This window comes from Eutrema salsugineum, unplaced genomic scaffold (assembly GCF_000478725.1).
Source record: "Eutrema salsugineum unplaced genomic scaffold, Eutsalg1_0 scaffold_11, whole genome shotgun sequence".
Taxonomy (NCBI): Eukaryota; Viridiplantae; Streptophyta; class Magnoliopsida; order Brassicales; family Brassicaceae; genus Eutrema; species Eutrema salsugineum.
The window spans coordinates 444,827-458,024 of NW_006256901.1; the positions used below are offsets into that span (position 1 = coordinate 444,827).

At 42.0% G+C, this 13,198-nt stretch overlaps 1 protein-coding gene across 1 annotated transcript; it reads right to left on the bottom strand.

Annotated features, from left to right (window-relative positions):
- Window positions 1-11,685: 11,685 nt before the first annotated feature.
- On the bottom strand, window positions 11,686-12,827 carry LOC18026107 (probable xyloglucan endotransglucosylase/hydrolase protein 21). The gene is made up of 3 exons (XM_006409048.1): window positions 12,552-12,827; window positions 12,259-12,452; window positions 11,686-12,112 (listed from the first exon to the last, which is right to left on the bottom strand). Exons 1-3 carry the CDS (start codon window positions 12,825-12,827, stop codon window positions 11,686-11,688), a joined length of 897 nt encoding a protein of 298 aa, XP_006409111.1.
- Between the last annotated feature and the right edge of the window lie 371 nt (window positions 12,828-13,198).

The following is a 13,198-nucleotide window of genomic DNA, read 5'->3' on the forward strand; positions in this document are numbered from 1 at the left end:
TTTCTCCTTGCCATTCAAACTGCATTTTCCACTTAAAGGCAAAGGGATCAAGTCTAGAGGTGATTGTGGATTAAACCCATATACAATTTCAAAAGGAGAAAAGAGAGTAGCGGAATGCTTAGCGTGATTGTAAGCAAACTCGACATGAGGCAGACACTCTTCCCAAGTCTTGAGGTTACTTTTCACCAAAGTCCTTAGAAGTGTGGACAACGTTCTATTCACCACCTTGGTCTGTCCATCGGTCTGAGGATGACACGTAGTCGAGAATGAGAGCTTTGTTCCCAGCTTAGCCCAAAGCGTTCGCCAAAAATGTCCTAAGAACTTCGTGTCTCGATCTGAACGATAACCTGTGGCATTCCATGCAGTCTTACTACTTCCCTGAAAAACAAGTTAGCTACATTCACAGCATCATCGGTCTTGTGGCTAGCGATGAAGTGAGCCATCTTGCTAAACCTGTCAACAACTACAAAAATAGAATCTCTACCATTTCTGGTTCGAGGTAAGCCAACTACAAAATCCATAGAGATATTAGTCCAAGGTTGAGAAAAAATAGGCAAAGGAGTATACAAACCGTGAGGTTGAACTTTACTCTTAGCCATCTTACATACGACACATCTAGAACAGATTTTCTCAACGTCTTTCTTCATGTTCGGCCAGTAGAAGTGCTCTTGTAGCCCAAGAAGTGTCTTTGTAACACCAAAATGTCCAGCTAATCCACCTCCATGAGCTTCTCGTACCAGTAACTCTCGAATGGATCCTCGTGGTATGCACAATCGGTTACTGAAGAACAAGTATCCATCCTGTCTATAAAATTTCTCACAGGCAAACTTATGACACTTGGCATAGCTATCAGAAAAGTCAGTATCAGATTCATAAAGATCTATAATGTGCTCAAATCCAATCAACTTTGATGTTAAAGTCGAAATAAGAGTGTACCTCCGGGATAATGCGTCTGCGACCACATTATCTTTACCTTTTTTGTACTTAACAATGTAGGGGAATGTCTCGATGAACTCCATCCATCGCCCATGTCTTTTGTTAAGTTTCTGCTGACCCTTGAGGTGCTTTAGAGACTTGTGGTCGGTATGAATGACGAATTCCTTAGGCCATAAGTAATGCTGCCACGTCTGGAGAGCTCGAACCAATGCGTATAACTCCTTGTCATACGTGGGATAATTCAGCTTTGATCCTCCTAACTTTTCGCTGAAGTAAGCGACGGGCTTCTTATCCTGCATAAGAACTGCTCCAATACCTACACCAGAAGCATCGCATTCAATCTCAAAAGTCTTAGTAAAATCAGGAAGTATTAGTAAGGGCGAATTGATAAGCTTCTCTTTAAGGGCTGTAAAAGCCTGTTCTTGCGCATCTCCCCACTTGAACCCCACGTCTTTCTTGATCACTTCTGTTAAGGGCGCGGATATGGTGCTGAAATCACGAACAAAATGCCTGTAGAATCCTGCTAAGCCATGGAAACTTCGGACTTCTCCAATATTCTTAGGGGTTGGCCACTCCTTGATAGCTTTTATCTTCTCTTCATCTACTTTAACTCCTCCTGCACTTACTACAAAGCCTAAGAAAACAATTTCGTTAGTGCAGAATGAACATTTAGATAAATTAGCAAAGAGAGATTGAGAGCAAAGAACATCAAGAACCGATCTGATGTGATCTAGATGTTCTTCCAAACCTTTACTGTAGATGAGGATATCGTCGAAATAAACCACTACGAACACGCCAATGAATGGTCTCAGGGCATGGTTCATTAATCTCATGAAGGTGCTGGGAGCATTGGTGAGACCAAACGGCATAACTAGCCACTCGTAGAGTCCTTGCTTTGTCTTGAACGCCGTCTTCCATTCGTCCCCTTCCTTCATTCTGATCTGATGATACCCACTCTTCAAATCTATCTTCGAGAAGATTGTCGATCCACAGAGCTCATCCAGCATATCATCTAGTCTTGGAATCGGATGCCGATACTTCACAGTGATGTTGTTGATAGCTCGGCAGTCTACACACATCCTCCAAGAACCATCTTTCTTTGGCACCAACAGAACTGGAACCGCACATGGACTCAAGCTTTCTCGAATATGTCCCTTGCTCATCAGCTCTTCCACTTGCTTCTGCAGCTCCTTAGTCTCTACAGGATTGGTTCGGTATGCTGGCCTGTAAGGTAAGGCTGATCCTGGTACCAAGTCAATCTGATGCTCTATCCCGCGAATTGGAGGTAGCCCTGGTGGAATTTCTACCGGAAAAACGTCCTTATATTCCTGCAAAATCTCAAACATAGCACTAGGAAGCTCCTGTGAAGGGTTAGTACTAACAAGGGATTCCTTGTACACAAACATAAAAGTAGTCATTTCAGGATCAAAGAGTTAGAAAATTTACTGTGGTTTATGTAGAGGCTGTTGGTGACTTTCTCCTTCTCCTTGAGCTTCATCTGAATCTGATCTTGGTAAATCTCGGTAGGCGTGAGAGGTAGGAGGATAATTTTGCGACCTTTGAACTCGAATGAGTGCTTGTTGGTGTAACCGCCGTGTATCACCCTACGATCTGATTGCCACGGTCTGCCTAGCAACACATGACTCGAACCCATGGGAATGACGTCACATAGAATCTCATCTTCATACTTCCCAATAGATAGAGAAACCATAACTTGCTGAGATACGGTCAAGGCTCCACTGTCATTCAACCACTGAAGCTTATACGGTCTTGGATGAGGAATAGTCTTGAGCTGGATCTTCTTAACCATCTCTTCGCTTGCAGCATTAGTACAACTTCCTCCATCTATGATCAGGCTGCAAACTTTTCCTTGAATGAAGCATCTCGTATGAAACAGGTTCTCTCGCTGACAAGTCTCTTCAGGTTGACTCTGAACACTCAAAGTCCTTCTGGCAACCAGCATCTTGCCCACGGCAGCAGCTTCTTCCTCTTCCTCTATTTCATATTCGACCTCTGAGTCCTCTTGAGGAACTATCTCTCCTCCCTCTTGTAACAAGAAAACCTTTTTGTTCGGACAATCTCGAGAGTAATGTCCCATTCCTTGACATTTGAAACACCTCACATTGCTGATAGAAGTACCACCTCGAGGCTTGAACTCAGCTTTAGCTTCTTCTTTAACTCCAATAGAGGGCGGTTTTATGTCTCTGGAGTAAGCTGGCTTGCTGATCTCCTTAGGCTTAGGTACACAAGGCGTGAATGTGGACTTGATGATTCTCCTCTTGACTTGAGATTCCACCAATTCAGCCTTATGCACCATCTCTTGTATATCTGCGAAATCCTGAAGTTCCACCTTGTCTTGAATTTCTCGGTTAAGTCCTCCAAGAAATCTCGACATTACCATTTCTTCTCCTTCTCGTAAATCTGCACGAATGAGCAAAGTTTCCAATTCTTGATAGTAATCTCGAACAGACTTCGTACCTTGGACGAGGCGCCTGAGCTTGTTGAGTATTTCGCGCTGATGATGGGCTGGAACGAATCTCTTCCTCATATGTATAACAAGCTGATCCCAAGTAGTAATTGGAAGTTCTCTAAGGCGATTTCTGGTGACTCCCAACTGTTCCCACCATATAAGCGCATACCCATGAAATTCTGACACTGTAATTTTCACCTTGTTGAGCTCGTAAGTTCCTTGGACCAGAAAATTTGACTCCATCTTCCTTTCCCAATCTAGATAAGCTTCGGGATCATTGGTTCCATGGAAAGGAGGATACTGGATTTTGATATGACGCAGCTGCTGACGTAGAGGATCATAATCTCGACCATGTCCTCGGCCTCGATCTCGTCTCACAGTTTCTCGGCTATGATCAGAAGCTTCGTCCTCCTCATAGTATTCTGGGTCTGATTCCAGGGTAACTCGATGCCCAGCAATATATTCTTCTCTGCGGTGCTGACGATCTACCCTTGGGCCATCTTGTTCTGCACCAGTAGGATTCCTCCTCGGATTAAACGTAGTTTCTCTGCCCCCAATTTGGCTTCGGCTGGACTTAGCTTTAGTCCTGGCTTCGGAAGGTGTTGGGTGGCGTGGAAGTTTCCGAGAAGATCCTATGTGCCCTTTACCCTTTGCTAAGCGCATTGCTTCCGAAGGAGTTGGAGTTTGAGACGACTCTTCTCCACTTGCACTGAGGTCTTTGAGCAGATCATTCATCTTCGTCTCGAACTTGTCATTGAGTTGTTCGATTTGTTGTGTGAGCTGAGTTGCTATGGCTTGATTCGCTTCTCTAATTTGTTGAGACATTGCTCGGTTCAGAGCTTCCATCGCCTCAGCCGAAAGCTCCATGGTACCTGAAAAATTTTTTTTTAAAAAAAATTCGCAGTAACTTGCTCTAGAAGGAATCACAAAAACAGCAAAACTAAACTCATCATAAAAAAAATTAAATGATCCCCACTAAATCTAAAAACTAACTTAACGAAACTAATGAAATTTAACGATATTTTTTTTTTTTTTTTAAACTTAACAGAATCACAAAAAAAAAGATTTCCTAACAAGCCTACACGAAAAAAACGATGAAAAACGAAACCTAGCTAAATCGAAAACAAAAAAAAAAGAAAATACAAAGACTCAACCCTAAACACAATCGACAACTCTAAGACTCTTAACAAACCCTAACGAGCGACTACACGAAGACTCTTATCGACCCTAACAAAACAATCAGACTCTAACTCAATAACGACGATGTATCAACCTTAACGAAATCGGACAGCTGAAGCCCTAGACACGAAACAATGAGAATACAGCAAAAAAAAAAAACAGAAAGACACTAGATCGATGTAATATAACGAAAACGCAGGAGTGAGACAACGAATTAAACTAATAGCGATATGATGATTTAATGAAATAGAAGAAACTCGATGCAAACAATCACCAGAATTCGATAAACCCTAATGTCTAAGCAACGAAATCAAACAATGAATCAAATCAAGTATGGCGATTAGGGTTAGAGATTGCTCAGCCATTGGTTCAGAGTTGGCTCTGATACCACGTGATACGATCCTAGGTGATCAACTCTGAAGCAAGGGCAATAGATGTGGCGATATGATGGGTGGAATGCAGCGATGATGCGATGGGGTGGCGATGGTGGCTGGTGGATCGGATCGATGGTTTGAGATGGTGGTGTGATGCGGCGGATCGAGTGAGATGAGAAGGTGGACGTGGTGTGATGATCGATTAGGTGATGATGGAGAGATAGAAGAATCTCTTGTAAACAGATTAGTTTTTAAGAGATTCGAATTTCAGAGTTTTTAGTTCTCAGAAATCAAAGAGAGAAGAACACGTTAAAAGTTTGATCAAAATTCTTCACTGAATAATACTTAGGCGATTTTCTCTCTTAAATAGACTTAGAGAGAAATCGCAGCCCTAATACAAAACTACATGAAGTCTGAAATAAAAACAACACGAAGTTTGATTAAAAATAAAACAGCGAGGCGTCCCTTCTAAATCCTAAGTGGTGCGCCTAAAACAACTAGTGCACAAGTCATTGTGACTTTGCACATTATTACCCATTAGTAACAACTTCTAAGTAACTCGACATAGCAATGATTTCTGCCTCGTTAAAAACCTTGGAGAAGAACCTCCTTGCCTTCCAAAATCCTCACCAAGGAAAAGAGTACAGAATCATCACCTAAATTACCTAGTCATTGTTACTGGGTTCTTCATTCTTCAAGATAGAGATATTGAAGATGTGAGCTCCAGCCTCCATTTGATCGATGTCCTCTGCAGCTATGAGTGCGTGAGCCTCCTTAGCCATCTCTCTAGCTCTGGAACGAGTAATCCTGCCAGCTACCACTGGTTCCTCCTCCTCTGAGCTGGTCACGATCATATCATCATATGATATGAGCAACCAGAGTCTATGATCCATTTGTCTTGGTGCCATTGATCTGAGACCGTCAGGGCACCATCATTTCTCACATCATCAATTACCACAGCTGCTTCTGCACTTTCTTCATTTTCAAGACTTCTCTTCTGAGCATAACAGTCGGCTTTCTTGTGGCCTTCCTTCTTGCAGTACCAGCACGTAATCCTTGACCCGGAGTTTGATCTCGATCTGCTTCTGCCTTTCTTGCTACTTGATTCTCTTTTATCTGACCGACCTCTTGCTACCAAGGCAGCTCCACTCCTTTGAGACCCTATTAGCTCCTTTACTTCTTTGAGCTCTATCTCTTTCAACTTGGCAGCATTCGTGAAATCTTCTATAGTTAGCCTCTCTCTTCCGTACTTTAGAATCTCCTTTAGAGAATTATATTGTGACGGCAAGGAACTAAGAATTAAAATTGCTTGAACTTCTTCTGAGACGGTTACCTTTACGCTACTTAGCCCAGACACTACTTTCAAGAAGTCATCTACATTTTCATCTATCGACTTTGATTTAACCATCTTGCAAGTATAGAACCTATGTTGCATATGGATTCTATTCGGGAGAGATTTAGAATTGTATAACCTCTCAAGTGCGGACCAAATTGCTGCTGCAGTCTTGCAATCTTCCAATTTCCGTAAAACATGATCTCCGAGATTTAAGATCAACATGTTCATCGCTTTCTATTCCTTCGCGACCCAATCAGCTTCTTCTTTAGTCTTTCTTTCATTAAAGGAAGCATTATCTTCTTCTTTCTTCATCTCGATCTTGAATTGAGCTGAATCTGAAAGGAACTGCTTCAAACCGAGAATCGAGAGATGAGCTTACATTCTTTTCTTCCACGTCGAGAAATCTCCCTGACCGTCAAAGATCGCGATGGTCAACTTCACATCCGCCATCGATTCTTTTCAACCTGGCTCTGATACCACTCGTTACGCCTAAATCCGATTCCTCTCAAGTGAAACGATCTCGAAAAACTCTCAATCTCTCCAATAACGAACACAAATCTAATCGAGAACAAAGATTGAACAAGAAAGAAACAAACACACACGATTAACGAGTTCATGCCCTCTGAATGAATAATAGCCCTACGTCACGACCTGGTTCTAACAGTAATTCACTATATCTCTAGATGAATTACAATCTCTGTTGGAATGACTTGAATCTGAAGCTTTGTAAGGTGCGAACTGCATCTGGTACATCTGTTTGGAGGATTCAAGTCAAGGTGGAGATTTGTTAATGTGCCTTGAATCTGAGACTGTGAGAGGTACAAGCTGCAGAGGTACAAGCTGCACAAGGTGCAAGTTGCAGAAGGTGCGAACCTACAAAGCATAATGCAGATTGTGCGACTTTCAGAAGGTACTTGTGGAAGGTGCAACCTTTGGAAGGTACCTGCGTAAGGTATGATTTACGTAAGGTGCGACTTGCGTAAGGTGCGACTTGCGTAAGGTGCAACTTGCATAAGGTGCGACTTGCGTAAGGTGCAACCTGTGGAAGGTGCGACCTACGGAAGATGCGAGCTGAAGAAGGTGGCACCTGCGGAAGGTGCTGGCTACACAGCAAACTGCAGAAGGTGGAGTTTGCAGAATGTGTGAGCTGTGAAGCTGTTACCAGATTGTGTAAGCTCCATAGCTGTTTTCAAGAGGTGTAAGTTGCGTAGCTGTCAGAGGAGGTGTATGTGAGCTTCGGAGCTTACTGCAGATTGTCGGTTTGAGTAATGGGCCGAAGCTATCAGCTTAAGGAAGTTATGTGGGCCTGAACGGCAGGTCCAAATATGATTAGGGTTTGACTATGTAGCTATATATATCTATGTTATACCTAATTCTGATGCATTCTGATTCTGATTCAGAACCTCCATCAGGGTTTTCTGAACCTTCTGTCTCCCTTAATAAATCGGTTTCTTTTGTCTGTGGAGGTAGCCAACACATCGTTGGTAAACCACGTTAAATCTGTGTCGTATTCTTTACGTTTATAGCTTCATATTTTCACATCCGTTATAACAAACTGGTATCAGAGCTTCAGGTTCTGGGAGTTTCCGCATCTGGTGAGAAGATGTCTGGGTTAAACGTGAGTATCGACAAGTTCACAGGGAGGAACAGATTCAGTCTCTGGAAAATTAAGGTGCGAGCGTTGCTGAAGCAACATGGCTTGTGGGCGGCGCTGTCGAAAGACAACAAGGGCGACGCTACTGAAAAGACAAGTCTGGAGGACAAAGCATACTCAACGATTTTGCTATGTCTTGCAGATGATATCATCATCGAGGTTGCAAACGAAAAGACTGCGGCTGGTCTGTGGGGGAGGTTGGAGACGTCGTACATGAAAAAGTCTCTAACAAACAAATTGCTTCTGAAACAACGCCTATTCGCATTAAGAATGCAGGAAGGTACGCAACTCAGGGATCACTTAGATCAGTTGAACATGTTATTACTAGAACTGTGTAATATCGATGTTAAGGTGGAGGATGAGGATGCTGCTTTGCTTCTGTTGGTATCTCTGCCGTTATCATACAACAACTTCGTGCAATCCTTCATAGTCGGTAATGATACAGTTTCACTGGAGAAAGTTAGGTCGTCTCTTCACAGCAGGGAGCTGCGTCATAAGGCATCTGGTACAGGTACAGACAGTCAAGAATTTGGACTATTTGTCAGCGGTGGTAATGGATATGTGAAGAACAAGAAGAAGTCATTTGCAAAAGGTCCTAAACCAGGTGATGTCTGTAATTACTGTAAAGAGATAGGACACTGGAAATCAGAATGTCCAAAGAAGAAGAAGCAATCTGAATCTGCTGCTGTAGCCGAAGCTGACACAAGGTCCGAAGAGGATGTTGCTCTAGTTGCTGAAGGACACACTCGTTCCTCTGAGGTGCGGGTTCTAGATACTGGAGCGTCTTATCATATATGTCCAAGGAGGGAGTGGTTTTCCAATTATGAGAACGTAGCTTATGGCAGCATTGAGATGGCCAATGGTCTTATTTGTAAGGTTGCTGGAATAGGTTCAGTTAAGCTCAGGACATATGATGGTAATATCTGCACATTTAACAAAGTTAGACATGTTCCATCAATGACGAAAAACTTGATATCTTTGAGTCTATTAGACAGCGAAGGTTTCAAGTACTCAGGTGAAGGTGGAGCTTTAAAGGTCTACAAGGGTTCAAATGTGATTCTGAAAGGTGTCAAACGTAGTACGTTGTATGTGTTGCAAGATTCCACAGCTACATGTTCTGTGAATATTGCATCTTCAGAAGTTCACCACAAAGATATGACAAAGCTGTGGCATAAGAGCTTTGTTCGTATAGGTGAAAAGGAGATGCGAATTCTGTCAGAGGAAGGTGAGAAATTCTGTTCATCAGAGCTCAATCAGCTATGCAAGGATGAAGGAGTTGTTCGACATCACGCAGTTACAGATACATCACAATCGAAAGGTGTATCTGAGCAGATGAATCAGAAGCTGCTGCAGAGAGCGAAGTGCATGTTCTCTAATGTTGATTCAGAAAGAAGGTTTCAAGATGAACCTTTAACCACAGCTGCTATAGAGAATAGTAGCTTTGACAAGCAGGTGAAGCTACAGATGCAGGTGGAGCTGCATATAGGTCGTGACGAGACTGATTCGGAGCTACACGAAGAGGGTCAAGAGCTACATATAGAAGTTGGTTTGTCAGAACTGACACCATCTGAGATTATACACCATCGTACCTGTCATGATCAGCTTACAAGGAATGAGGTTGGATCAACAGAGGTATATGGTTCCGAAGAAATGGTGAATTATGCACTGCAGGTCCGAAGTGAAAATTGGCTCGAAGGAGCCTCTGAACCCGATGAAAGTTGTTTGGCTCGGAGGAGCATCTGAGCCCGGTGAGGGGCATCTGGCTCTGGAAGAGCATCTGGCTCCATAGGAGCATCTGAGCCTGGTGAAGGGTGTCTGGTCCGAAAGGACGTCTGATCTGAAAGAACGTCCAATCCGAAGAGGCGTATGGTCTGAAATAACGTCTAGTCTGCAAGGGTGTTTGGTCCGACGGGACATCTGGTCCAAAGGGACATCTGGTCTGTAGAGATATCTGTTCCTATTTAACACCAAGTAAATTTAGCACCAGAAGAGTGCATCTAGTACATCTGGCACAATAATGGTGCGTTTGGTACATATGATAGAGAGGACTGCTGGTACATCTGGCACAGTAAGCGTGCATCAGGTATATCTGGTACAAGGGACGTTTAGTATATCCGGCACAGTAAAAGTGCATTTTGGAACGTCTGGGGCAAAGGAGAAATCTGGTACATCTGGCATCGTGAAGGTACATCTGGTACATCTGTTTGGAAGATTCAAGTCAAGGTGGAGATTTGTTGGAATGACTTGAATCTGAAGCTGTGTAAGGTGCGAACTGCATCTGGTACATCTGTTTGGAGGATTCAAGTCAAGGTGGAGATTTGTTAATATGCCTTGAATCTGAGACTGTGAGAGGTACAAGCTGTAGAGGTACAAGCTGCACAAGGTGCAAGTTGCAGAAGGTGCAAACCTACAAAGCATAATGCAGATTGTGCGACTTGCAGAAGGTACTAGTGGAAGGTGCAACCTTTGGAAGGTACCTGCGTAAGGTATAATTTACGTAAGGTGCGACTTGCGTAAGGTGCGACTTTGCGTAAGGTGCGACTTGCGTAAGGTGCAACCTGTGGAATATGCGACCTACGGAAGATGCGAGCTGAAGAAGGTGGCATCTGCGGAAGGTACTGGCTACACAGCAAACTGCAGAAGGTGGAGTTTGCAGAATGTGTGAGCTGCGAAGCTGTTACCAGATTGTGTAAGCTGCATAGCTGTTTTCAAGAGGTGTAAGTTGCAAAGCTGTCAGAGGAGGTGTATGTGAGCTTCGGAGCTTACTGCAGATTGTCGATTTGAGTAATGGGCCGAAGCTATCAGCTTAAGGACGTTATGTGGGCCTGAACGGCAGGTCCAAATATGATTAGGGTTTGACTAGGTAGCTATATATATCTATGTTATACCTAATTCTGATGCATTCCGATTCTGATTCAGAACCTCCATCAGGGTTTTCTGAACTTTCTGTCTCCCTTAATAAATCGGTTTCTTTTGTCTGTGGAGGTAGCCAACACATCGTTGGTGAACCACGTTAAATCTGTGTCGTATTCTTTACGTTTATAGCTTCATCTTTTCACATCCGTTATAACAATCTCTCTCTCACTTCCAAGTTCTAAACTCAGCTCAAGGAAGGAGAAGATACACGCGTGCACTGCTTATATACCAGTGTCAATTACAAATACTGAGATCGGTTATACTAAACCATAAACTAATTGAAAGCAATAATCACCTAAACCAGCTTCCAACTTTAGACATTTCCAGTCCTGGTTTAAACCCGAGTTAGACTTGATTTTCAGCACCAACAATCAACGATCAACAGACACGATACCAAATATCACTTATGTGTAATGTAGGTCACCTTTCTAAAATTGCTCTCGCTCACATTATACCTAAAATCATTTCTTGTTAGGTCACATATCTTTAAACTGTTCTAGTTCAAGAACATTTAACTTTATACTTCTCTTTTGATAAGTTACTGAGAATATAAGTTCACTTTAATAACATAGGTCAAATCAAATTTTATATAAGTTTTTGACAGAACCACCATATTTCAGAAATTGGGATATTACAAAATTTGAATTGATCGATTAGGTTTGCAATCTTTATTGAGATATAGTCCAATTGGAAAGTTTGTTGACTGGTTCTTGAGGCCAAGGAAAATAATTGCGTGAAATCGGTTTTGGATCTGGACATGATAATTAGGTTAAGACCCCAAACTCAATAATCTTTAGGATTAGATAAAACAAAAAGAATCTCAGGATGTTTTGTTCTTGTTCTTGGCTGTGCATTCAACAGGAAAACCCTGAGAAAACCTTTTCTTGTCCTTGCAATAATTGTAAACCATGAACTTCCTCTGAACCCATCTAATAATTTTCTGCCTTGAAGAATCCATCCTTCTCGACGAAGAAGAAGAAGAAGACGAGCCACCGGGGCTACAAGGAGTGGTAGTCGTGGTTCCATTATTAATGGACCAGACACAAGCATTGTCGGAGTTATAGTTCATGAAAGAGGCTACGAATGGTCCTTGAGACCAGTTTGTCTTGACCAAACCTCCCCTCGTGGCCCAATCATCTGCGTTCCATAAACTACCATACATTCTCATGGGTTGGCTCTTTGGATAAGCCACATCCATTGCTTCTAAATTCTTGAATTCTCTTATTGGCTTCCCATCAACATAGAACCTAATTAAAATTTAAACAGTTTAAACCAATAAACTATTCAATAAAATTCAGTTCGGCTTCTAAACACACACATACAATTTAAGTTTCACGTCATGACTTAGTGAAACATATCAAGTTATCATATGGATTGTGGTATATATACTTACACAATGTGACTTGGATTCCAAAGAATAGAATAGTTGTGGAACTCAGCTGTGGGATCGAACCAAAGGTAGAATTGTTGCTCTCTATCACCTTTGCCTTGAGTGTAAACATTAGTGTGAAGAATGTATGGATCTCCACTAACATTCCCCAAGAACTCGAAATCTATTTCGTCCCATGTCAATCCTTGGGACTTTAACTACACACCAAATTAAAATACAAATCTATTAACGTATGTTAACACTGAATGGTAGATTTTGGTGGGTCTTATGCATATAGCTAATTAAGAAGAACTTACGTAGAAGGTAGTCACGGTCCCTGCGGAATTTCCTGGGACAAGTTTGATCTGCATATCGAATTTTCCGTGCAAATACTCGGCTTTCGATTGAAACCCTGATCCTGAAGATTGATCAAGAGCGAGATTTATCAGAGTACCATTGTTCAAAATACTTCCTCTACCATCACCCCATGTTATGTCAATGTCTTGGTTGAAATCGCTAGCGTGTGCCACAAGCAATATGTTTAAACAAACAAAAATAGATAATGGCATAACAAAAAGTGTCCGAGAAACCATTTTAAGTTTTGGAATTTTTGCTTTCCCACTTTTGGGAAGTCTCTTCTTTGAAGGTAACTGATTCTGATTGTTCGGTATTTGTAGAGTATACATAATGGGGTATTATTTGTTTCAGTCTTTAAATTTACTTTAATGTTTTCTTAAAGAAAAAGAGTGAGTTTAGTGTGGGTAATGTGAGAAGCGAACAGCCTGGAGAGCATAAACCAAAGCTTTAGTGCGATACATCTTAAACATTAAAAATAGCTATTGTTAATCTGTTACAACCTAATCATTGCCAGCCCAATTTAAACATTCCCCTTTTTTATATTTGGTAATTGAGTAGTCATTTGTAATCAATTTTCTAATGGTCTCAAGTAAGTCGTTCATGACTT

Bases quoted from the DNA above. Each gene is read 5' to 3' on its own strand.
- LOC18026107 (XM_006409048.1), bottom strand. From the start codon at position 12,827: ATGGTTTCTCGGACACTTTTTGTTATGCCATTATCTATTTTTGTTTGT. The intron at 12,453-12,551 runs GTAAGTTCTTCT...TTTGGTGTGTAG, and splicing joins GGACCGTGACTACCTTCTAC to TTAAAGTCCCAAGGATTGAC. The intron at 12,113-12,258 runs GTAAGTATATAT...AATTTTAATTAG, and splicing joins TGGAATCCAAGTCACATTGT to GTTCTATGTTGATGGGAAGC.